Source organism: Lolium rigidum, chromosome 6 (assembly GCF_022539505.1).
Source record: "Lolium rigidum isolate FL_2022 chromosome 6, APGP_CSIRO_Lrig_0.1, whole genome shotgun sequence".
Classification (NCBI taxonomy): domain Eukaryota; kingdom Viridiplantae; phylum Streptophyta; class Magnoliopsida; order Poales; family Poaceae; genus Lolium; species Lolium rigidum.
The window spans coordinates 326,970,309-326,980,497 of record NC_061513.1 but is presented as its reverse complement, the minus strand read 5'-3'; the positions used below and the strand labels follow the sequence as shown (position 1 = coordinate 326,980,497).

The 10,189-nt window shown below is 46.1% G+C and overlaps 1 protein-coding gene across 1 annotated transcript; it reads right to left on the bottom strand.

Annotated features, from left to right (window-relative positions):
- Positions 1-2,060: 2,060 nt before the first annotated feature.
- On the bottom strand, positions 2,061-3,455 carry LOC124664748 (probable aspartic protease At2g35615). Its single transcript, XM_047202194.1, has one exon. It carries the CDS (start codon positions 3,453-3,455, stop codon positions 2,061-2,063), a length of 1,395 nt encoding a protein of 464 aa, XP_047058150.1.
- Between the last annotated feature and the right edge of the window lie 6,734 nt (positions 3,456-10,189).

Here is a 10,189-nt window from a genome sequence, read left to right as displayed (position 1 = left end):
CGACGACAATCAAGATTATTAATCATGTAGGCATGTTTTCCATATATAGTCATACGTGCTCGCAATGAGAAACTTGCATAACATCTTTTGTCCTACCAGCCGGTGGCAGCCGGGCCTCAAGGGAATCTGCGAGCAATTAAGGTACTCCTTTTAATAGAGCACCGGAGCAAAGCATTAACACTTTGTGAAAACATGTGATCCTCATACCTAAGCCTTCCCCTCCAGTTATCCCAGTTGTTGTCACTCTGGGGCCTCGAGTTCCGGACATAGACATGTGCAAACAACTTGTAGATACAATCTAAGCAATAAGTATAGAGCTTAAATCTAAGATCATGCCACTCGTGCACTAGTGACAAGCATTAAACACAACAAGATTGCAGCAACAATAACTTCACAAACTTTATAGATAGACTAATCATAATGTAACAATCCATCGGATCCCAACAAACACAACTCCGATTACATACGATGAATCTCAATCATGTAAGGCGGCTCATGAGATCATTGTATTGAAGTACATGGGAGAGAGAGTACCAACTAGCTACTGCTAGAACCCGTAGTCCATGGGGGAACTACTCACGGAGCATGATGGAGGCGGCGACGTCGATGGAGATGGCTTCCGGGGGCACTTCCCCGTCCCGGCGGCGTGCCGGAACAGAGACTTCTGTCCCCCGAAACGGAGTTTCGCGATGGCGGCGGCGCCCCTGGAGTCTTTCTGGAGTTTCGTCAATTGGTGTCGGGTTTTTAGGTCGCGAGGGATTTTATAGGCGAAGAGGCGGCGCAAGGGGGTGCCTGGGGGGGCCACACCATAGGCTGGCGCACCCCCCCCTATCGCGCCGCCCTGTGGTCTGGGGGCCTTGGGCCTCCTCTCCGTCTCCCCTTCGGTGTCCTGGTCCGTCTCGGTGAAATAAGATGTTTGGCTTTTGTTTCGTCGAATTCCGAGAATATTGCCCGAACAGGTTTTCTGGAGCCAAAAACAGCAGAAAACAGGAACTGACACTTCGGCATCTTGTTAATAGGTTAGTTCCGGAAAATTCATAAAAACATTATAAAGTGTGAGCAAAACATGTAGGTATTGTCATAAAACTAGCATGGAACATCAGAAATTATAGATACGTTGGAGACGTATCAAGCCCAAGCTATACACTTTATTTGGAAACACTCAAAATTAGTGTTTCAAAGTTTCAAAAAATCCGAAGTAAAATTCTAGAGACAGCCAATAATGTATACTACAATGGTGTAAAATTTCAATACAAACTATTTCATATTCTAGGCTACACAAAAATAATAAATTCTAACAAATTTCATATTCTAGGCCGATGGCGAAGATGCTGTCCAGAACAAACGACCTCGTTCACCCAAGGAAGATCGTAGCAGAAACAACAACCAATATAGGCGACGATTCCACAATTTTGCGGAATATGACGGTCCCACCCAAGTTTTGGCTGGTTTCCGTAGCAATAATAGTACAAAACATATATCACTAAAAAAATTATAATTTTTATATTCCATAATTTATATTATTTTGATCAAATCAACGATATAGGGATGTAGACAAGGAAAACTTAAAATGGAGGCCAAGCTTATTTTTTTCCGATTAAGGAGGCCAAAGCTATACACTTTATTTGGAAACACTCAAAATTAGTGTTTTAAAGTTTCAAAAAATTCGAAATAAAAATTGTAGAGACAGCCAATGATGTATACTACAATGGTGTAAAATCTCAATACAAACTATTTCATATACTAGAACATAAATTCTAACAAATTTTATATTGATTATTGCACATTTCAATACTATGAAATTTCTCAGATTTTGTCAATTTCATGTAGCCTAGAATACAAATATGTTTGCATTGGGATTTTACACGATTGTAGCATCCATCATTGTCTATCTCCATTGTTTCCATTTAAAAAAAAACTTTAAAATACGAGTTTTAAGCGTTTCAAATAAATAGCTACATGTAACTCGGCCTCCAAAACGGCAAACCCGACGGACAAGGTCTATAAACTGGGATGGAGGAAGTAGTTATTCCCAACAAATGGGGTGGTAATCATTCTAGCTACAGAGGTGCCGATGGTAACTGCTGGTAGGAGCTCGCGCAGTCGGCGTTGGCCAAGGTGACGGTGCCCTTGTCCAGGTCGTAGCCAATGTGCAAGTTCTGCTGCGCGATGCACCCGATGAGGGCCAGTGGCTGCTGATCCGTCACCGGTGCCACCGCCAAACACATAAACCCCTCCTGCAACTCCGCGAACATGTTCTCCGGCTTCAGCGTCAGCTCCGGTGCGCCTTGGCCGATTAGCTGCAGCGTAATGTCCGGCACATTCTTCTCGAACAGGGACCTACGGTTCGCATCGTTCACGTCGTAGCACAGCTGCAGCGTATGATCCGGCGACGGCACCGTCGGGAGATTGATCCGCCGTTTGAGCTCCTCCACCATCGGGTCCAGCAGCACCCTTGCGAGGTACGTCAGCATCGAGCCTGTGTCGAGGACGACATCGTACCGTTTCCGGCTCGGAAGCGCGAAGGTGGCGTTCCCGATCTTGATGTCCTCGAGCGCGATGATGTGGAAGGCGTCCCCTTGGGACGGGAACAGCACCGCGGTGACCGCGCCCGGCTCCTTGACGGCGGCGCGGGAGCCGAAGTTGAGCGCGGAGGAGGCGTTCGGCGCGGAGAACGGCGCGAGGCAGTAGGAGAACCTCCGTCCGAACGAGGTGTCGGCGCCGATCTGGGAGACGAGGGACAAGGTTCCGTCGCCGAGGCCGACGACGCCGTCGCCCCCGAACACGCCGAACGTGGACGTGGTGCAGCCGAAGTTGACGTTCGCCACCCGCAGCTGCGGGCGATCGCGGCACCCCACGCAGCCACCGGGGGCGTCTTCGAAGGTGAATGTCTCGGTGGAGAGGACGCCGATGACATCATAGCTACTGGCGTATTTGTAGTCGTACATGCAGCTGGAGCCGTCGGTGCCGCAGGAGGTGCCGGTGAGCGCGCGGCACGCGGCGGAGTCGCAGCCCACGCGGCCGAACGTGGAAGAGTTGGACGGGTTGAAGTCGCCGTTCGGAGGTTGGGCGGTGGTGTCGTTGCTGCAACGCAGCCACACGAGGTCGCTGCCGGTGTCGGCCAGGGCGAGCATGCGGGTGGGCGGGGTGCCGACGTTGACGTACATTAGGTACTCGAATGGCCTGCCGATGATCTGAGAGACGGCGCCGTCAGGGGAGCCGCCAGCGGCGAAGGAGCGTGTGAGCGCCGCGGCGCGCGCCGTGGATCGTCGCGCGGCAGCGAGCATGCGTTCCGGCGCGGTAAGCGACGGGTCGTGGAACGGCGACTTGAGAGAGTCACGGTGGATGAACTCCACGCTAAACCCGTCGCCAGCGTACGCCGTGCACCGCCAGAGCTGAGCCGTCAGGACGACGCCAATTAGCAGCAAAGCGCGAGTTACCGTCGTCCCCGCCATTGTTGTGTCCTGATCTCCTGATTATAACTCCCAATGGCTGGCTACTTATAGGGGCTTTACTGTGCGTACGTACCATGTGATGGGAGACGAATAAGGTAAGTAAAGATTTGAAATGAACTGCTGATTGCCAGCTGCATTATGCGTAAATTACGTGCTAAAATTATCCATGGATTTGAATGGAGAGGGTAGGAGGAGATCTTCTACTGCTTTTTTGAGCCTGAAACTTGTATTATTCAACGGGGTAGTAAAATATCGAATGTTTGTCAAGTATTTATGCTGGACCAGAATCCGGAGGATCGAGCGTTTGAGTGGGGATTGATTTGTGACATTACTGGTGCGTCCCATGGGGATATGATTCCCTTGTCTCGTGTCCCCATAATGACACGTGTCCTTTCTGGTGCCGGTAGTAAAAATGAAAAAAGTTCATTTCAAACCTTGAACTCATAGAGGTTAGGCGAATCAAACCCTGAAGTTTAAATCTCTGTCGTTTATACCTTAAACTTACCAGTCCCAGGCTAAATCAAACCTTTCAGCTATTTGGCACACTGGGAAAGCGACAATCCCAGCTGGGATGACATGCTGCTCTCATTGACGGTGGGGCCCACGTGTCATATTCATCATCTTTCCTCATTTTTTTTTCTCTTAATCACTTTCTAATTTTTTTCTCGTAGTATTCACTACCGGGAAGAAGATAGCAATAAGAAAGAGGAAAAGTATAAGGTCTGGCGGTTGTTGTGAGAAAGAGATAATGATCGAGGTGACGTGGCTGGTTTTTGATCAAGCGATCGGGACAATCGCACGACACCGTGATTCGGAGGTTCCGTCGCTCGCAACCACCGAGAGAATAGGATCGTTTTCCTTCTTAATTTTGTAAAGAAATACATTGGGGTTTTACCGCTTTAGGGAGGAAGTGGACTGATTTTAGGTGTGTATTCTGCAAAGGAGCGATTGAGGACTCGAAGCATCTTTTCATTGGTTTTGTTGTAGTGAATATAATCTGGAGCTCGATCCTCATTTGGGTTGGTTTATTGCAGGTCGTTCCAACAATGGATCAATCCCCCGTAGCTGGTGGGTAGATAGGAAAAGGTTAAGAGCATTTCCAGCCACGTTCCTCAAAGCGTTCCTAAAGGGATTTGTGGTGCGTTGCACAAAATTTCATTCACAGCAGCGCGTCCTAAAGCCTCCTTCCATCTAGCACCGCCTAATACGATGTCCGGTGTCCCAAGCCCGTCCACGCTACACAGGGGACGCTCCGGGCACGCCGGACACAACGAAAAGCGTGGCGAGCTCCCACATGTCGGCGACCACTTCCATAACCGTTGGTTCGCGCCTTTTAGTTCTCGTCGCTCCTTCCCTCCCGCGCCTCCCAACCCTCCGTCGCCGCTCGATTTGCCGGCCGTTTTGACGGTATCTCTTCTGAATAGGGCACCATCGTCGCGGCAAGCTCTCTCGTCGGCCTTTTCGCCGCTGCCGCTTCGCCAGCGCGTCCAAGAGCGCTGCGTCAAATCCGCCCCACCACCACGCACATAAGGTGTTCGACGCCTTGTCAGGTAGGTGCGATAGGCCGCTGTTCGTTGCCTCGTCTGCCGCGGCTGAAATTTAATCATAAATTTTGCTTCAGACATAGATAGAGACGACGAGATGCTTGTCCGACTGCTGGAGGACGAGCATGCCTTCGACGAGGACATCCGGGAGCATTTTCTGATCACCGCGCCCCTCCAGGACATGCTTGACGCCAAGGCGGAGAAGAGGAAGAGCAATGCGTGAAAATTTTGCTGATTTCCTCACCATGCACGCAGAGATCCGTGACATCAATGTTCACGAGCAACTTCAAAATGATGTCGTTGAGCATATGTGGAGGATCAAAGAATTATCAGCAAATGCCGCGGCGCCTTGATCTAACCTTATTTATTATATTTGTTTAGTTGTTTTATTATTTGTTGTATTTTAATTTGAAAATAATTTTGGCAAATATATTTATTTGTATGCTATATTTAATAAATTGTTTTATTTTCAAAAACCCTATAACAAAGTTTGGGGGCGGCGTTTAGCGACGCGGCTGGGAAGCGACGTTCCCAAACACTGCACGAACAAAACACGTCTCCCAAACGCTCGGTTCGACGCCGTTTGAGGGACGTGGCTGGAGATGCTCTAAACACGCTCGTTATGCTTACCTCCGGAAGCATTTTGTGTGTTTGGAACGGAAGGGTTTCTGAAAACGCCTATACAAACCCATTCAGATGATCGTTGATCAAATTAAAGCAGAGGCCAAGCTTTGGGTGGTTGCTAACAATCGTCGTTTCACTTACCAACTGGATAAACAATTAGACTTCTAATCTTTTAGTTTGTATTTTGTTCTATTTTGGTTGGGGTCGTGTTTTCCTTAACTTTTGTGTTGTCCTTATGTACGTGGCCTTTCTGTCTTCTTCCTAATATATATACATGCAGTTCTCGTGCATGGTTCTAATTAAAACAAAATTAGGTGTATTTGGATGCATAGAATTAGGTTTGAAATTAGAAAATCCGGATGAGTAGAAACGAAGTCAAATTTCAAGCCCGCACCATTCTCGTGGTTTCTCTGGCTCAAGCTAGGGCTGCAAACAAGTCGAGTTCAAGCGAGTTATAATTGGTTCAGCTCAGCTCAAACATAAATTTGACCGAGCTTAGACTGAATCCATTTAAAGGCCATGCTATAATATTGGCTCAGATTAGCTTGTAATGGTCTCGAGTCGATCTCGAGCGAGTTTCCGGGCAAGAAAGATCGACAATCAAATTACAATATTCCAAGTTAATTCTTTCATTCAATTTAAACTGCAACAACATCATGTCATCATCTCAAAACACAATAAGATATTTTGTCAATAACAACACATGATTGTAATGAAACACAAAGATTCACAACAGTTATCTAGCGAGAAATCATGGATGTGCTAGCAAAGGATAGAAAAGGTGTGTTCTGCCTGTTAGAGATATATTTGGTATAGGTATATTAGGTAGTTTAGAATTTGTAATCTATATCTACCATATCTCTAGGTGAACTATCTTAGTCTCTAAGTCTTGTACCCTATATATACTCATCCTGACAGGCTTAATATAGCATCCATCATATTCCGCATATCCCTCTCTATCATTCTACACTGCCGTCAAACTTTGGCCAAGAGTTATATGGGTAGCCTATTTATAGGAATAGACCATATCTTCTGGATTTGGTTGCACGTAGAAGAAAAACAGATACATTCACAACATCTCATGTAAGAAATTATCCTATTTTATTTTAACTAGTAAATCTGCCCATGCGAATTCCAGAAATTCGTTCCTGACAGAATTCGAACTCTGGTCGTTGGGGTGCGCCACAGCGACCCCAACCACTGGGCGTACTATCATGGCCTGTAGCTCTGTTCCCAAGAAACAAACAAAAAAAATCCTTGTATTTTTACCCCGTGTCCAATAATCTGTATGATGTGTAACCCTTGTGTCTTCCAGCACAGAAATTATGAGACATGGCCAAGCATGCGATGTTGTGCAAAGGGTAAGAGTCTATGCTTCATTGTCCAAGAAACACCATACGGACCAACAATGTAGCCAATCAACTTAAAGTGATTGCAGAAGTATCAATGGTTGTAATGCAGTCTTTCCCAGACTTTGACCGGTCGTAGTGTTTCATCTTCGCCATCTTGAAGAACCAAGAAAATGACACTTTTTCTTACAAGAACAAGTACATATCTAAGTAGTTACAAACCGTGGAAAGGGAAACACATACAAATCAGCTTACGCGTAGGAGAAATTGTTGACATTCATTCAATGCAAACAAATTCTCTTTAGTCAAAGAAGGTCATTGGACCAGAACCTGAATGTAACCATTGTGTTTTGGCAGAGGTTTTACAGAGACCAGCAGCCACAATGCTAAGATCGCTTTGGGCGACGTCCATGTGCACAGCTGACAGTGTTAGTCGATGTAGTTTCGGCCAAAGGGGCGCAGTCTCCGTCAGCCCCATCGGGGCTGACGTCTACCATTGCTTATTCTTTTTTTTGACATGAAAGGAATTTCATTGATGCAGTAGATTGTTACAATCGTTCATGACAAAGGCCCTGACCTGATCCGGTAAACACATGTCCCAGATACCTTCAGTTCCCTCAATCCTATTACATTTCGCTAATTCATGCGCCACTGCATTACAATCTCTCTTGACTAAAGACATAGTAAAGTAGAACACAGAGTTTCTAATCCTATCTATCTCTCTATAGATGAAACATATCTTTATTAACAGCATTGCCAGCCGCATAGACTGCTGCACAATCAGTTTCTACCTCCGACGGGTGTATGCCCTGCCGAACACAAATTTGGAGACACTTTAGAAGAGCTTTAGCCTCCGCTTCCTGTGCATCAACACAGCTGGTTAGCTTCTCGGCCATGGCACAAATCACCCCCGCCGAGTGGTCTCTAATGATTCCACCCATGAAGTTTTGGTTTGTGTCCTGGACAAAAGAGGCATCAAAATTCAGTTTAAGCTTACCTTGGTTTGGTGGTTTCCAAATAGAGTTGTTTCCCAGATTTATGTCTTCCATATCTGTAGCTACAGAAGGTTGCATAGCTGGTCTTTTACCACTTGGAGAGTACCTAGAGCAAGTCAGAGTGTGAACATAATTTTGAAGAAATATAGAAGATGCCTCAATTGTGCTCTGACCATCCTCATGAACAATATTATTCCTAAGGTGCCATGCTCTCCACAGAAGAAGGAGAATCAAAGTGTGTGAATCTTTATTCGAATTTGCCAGTAAGATCAGGAGCCAGTCATGTCCGGTAAATTTAAAATGTTCTTCTTCCGGCAAGCTCCAAACTTCCCTCATTTTAAATCTGAGCGCTCTCGCTTTTGTGCATGCCACCGTAGCGTGGTAGCTACTCTCGTCATCCATACCACAAATATTGCAGGTGTTGTCCACTTCGAGGGTTCTGCGCCATTTATTCTTTTTAGTTGCCAGGTTATCAGACGCTGATACGTCCAATTTGCATCACTATTTTATATCATAATTTGTTGTTATTCATTGATATATTTCATATTGGGACACAATACTTATGTTATTTCATCTATTTTGCATGTTTCATGATTATTTGGAGATCGAGCACCGGAGCCGGGATTCTCACTGGAAAAAGCACCGTCGGGATGCAATATTTCGGAAGATCAACTGTGAAAGGAAGTTTTACCAAAAATCCTATTTTTCCAGATGACGAAGGAAGCCAGAAGGGGGAGCCAGCTGGACCCATGGTGGGCCCACACCATAGGGCGGCGCGGCCCATGGCCTGTCCGCGCCACCATGTGGTGTGGGGCCCCCTCAGCCTCTTTCGCCTCCTTTTCTTCGCGAAACCCTTCGTCCCGAAGACCTAAGCCACAGAGGAATCCTCACGAAGGGTTACAGCCGCCTCTGCGGGGCGGAGAACACCAGAGAGAAAAGAGCTCTCCGGCGGGCAGGAATCCGCCGGGGAAATTCCCTCCCGGAGGGGGAAATCGACGCCATCGTCACCGCCATCAAGCTGGACATCATCTCCATCACCATCATCATCATCTCCACCATCATCACCGCCATCTCCACCGCTGGACATCGTCACCGCTGTAGCAATTTGGGTTTGATCTTGATTGTTTGATAGGGGAAACTCTCCCGGTACTGATTTCTACTTGTTATTGATGCTATTGAGTGAAACCATTGAACCAAGGTTTATGTTCAGATTTTTATTCATCATCATATCACCTCTGATCATGTTCCATATGATGTCTCGTGAGTAGTTCGTTTAGTTCTTGAGGACATGGGTGAAGTCTAAATGTTAGTAGTGAATTATGGTTGAGTAATATTCAATGTTATGATATTTAAGTTGTGGTGTTATTCTTCTAGTGGTGTCGTGTGAACGTCGACTACACGACACTTCACCATTTATGGGCCTAGGGAATGCATCTTGTACTCGTTTGCCAATTGCGGGGTTGCCGGAGTGACAGAAACCTAAACCCCGTTGGTATATCGATGCGGGAGGGATCGCAGGATCTCGAGTTTAAGGCTGTGGTTAGATTTATCTTAATTACTTTCTTGTAGTTGCGGATGCTTGCAAGGGGTATAATCACAAGTATGTATTAGTCCTAGGAAGGGCGGTACATTAGCATAGGTTCACCCACACAACACTTATCAAAACAATGAAGATTAATCAAGCTGTATGTAGCGAAAGCACTAGACTAAGTTCCCATGTGTCCTCGAGAACGTTTGGTCATTATAAGTAAACAAACCGGCTTGTCCTTTGTGCTAAAAAGGATTGGGCCACTCGCTGCAATTATTTCTCTCGCATTTTACTTACTCGTACTTTATTCATCTGTTACATCAAAACCCCCGAATACTTGTCCGTGAGCATTTACGAGTGAATCCTTCATCGAAACTGCTTGTCAACACCTTCGCTCCTCGTTGGGTTCGACACTCTTATTTATCGAAAGTACTACGATACACCCCCTATACTTGTGGGTCATCAAGACTATTTTCTGGCGCCGTTGCCGGGGAGTGAAGCGCTATTGGTAAGCGGAATTGGTAAGGAAAACCTTTACTGTTTGTGCTGATTTTATTTCTGCTTGCTGCTATAAGTCATTATGGAGAGATCTTCTCTTCAATTTCTATTTGGGAAATCTACTACTACTGCAACGGTAGTGGATGAGGCACCAGGTGAGGAAGTAATACCATATAAAATACCTACGAAAATTATT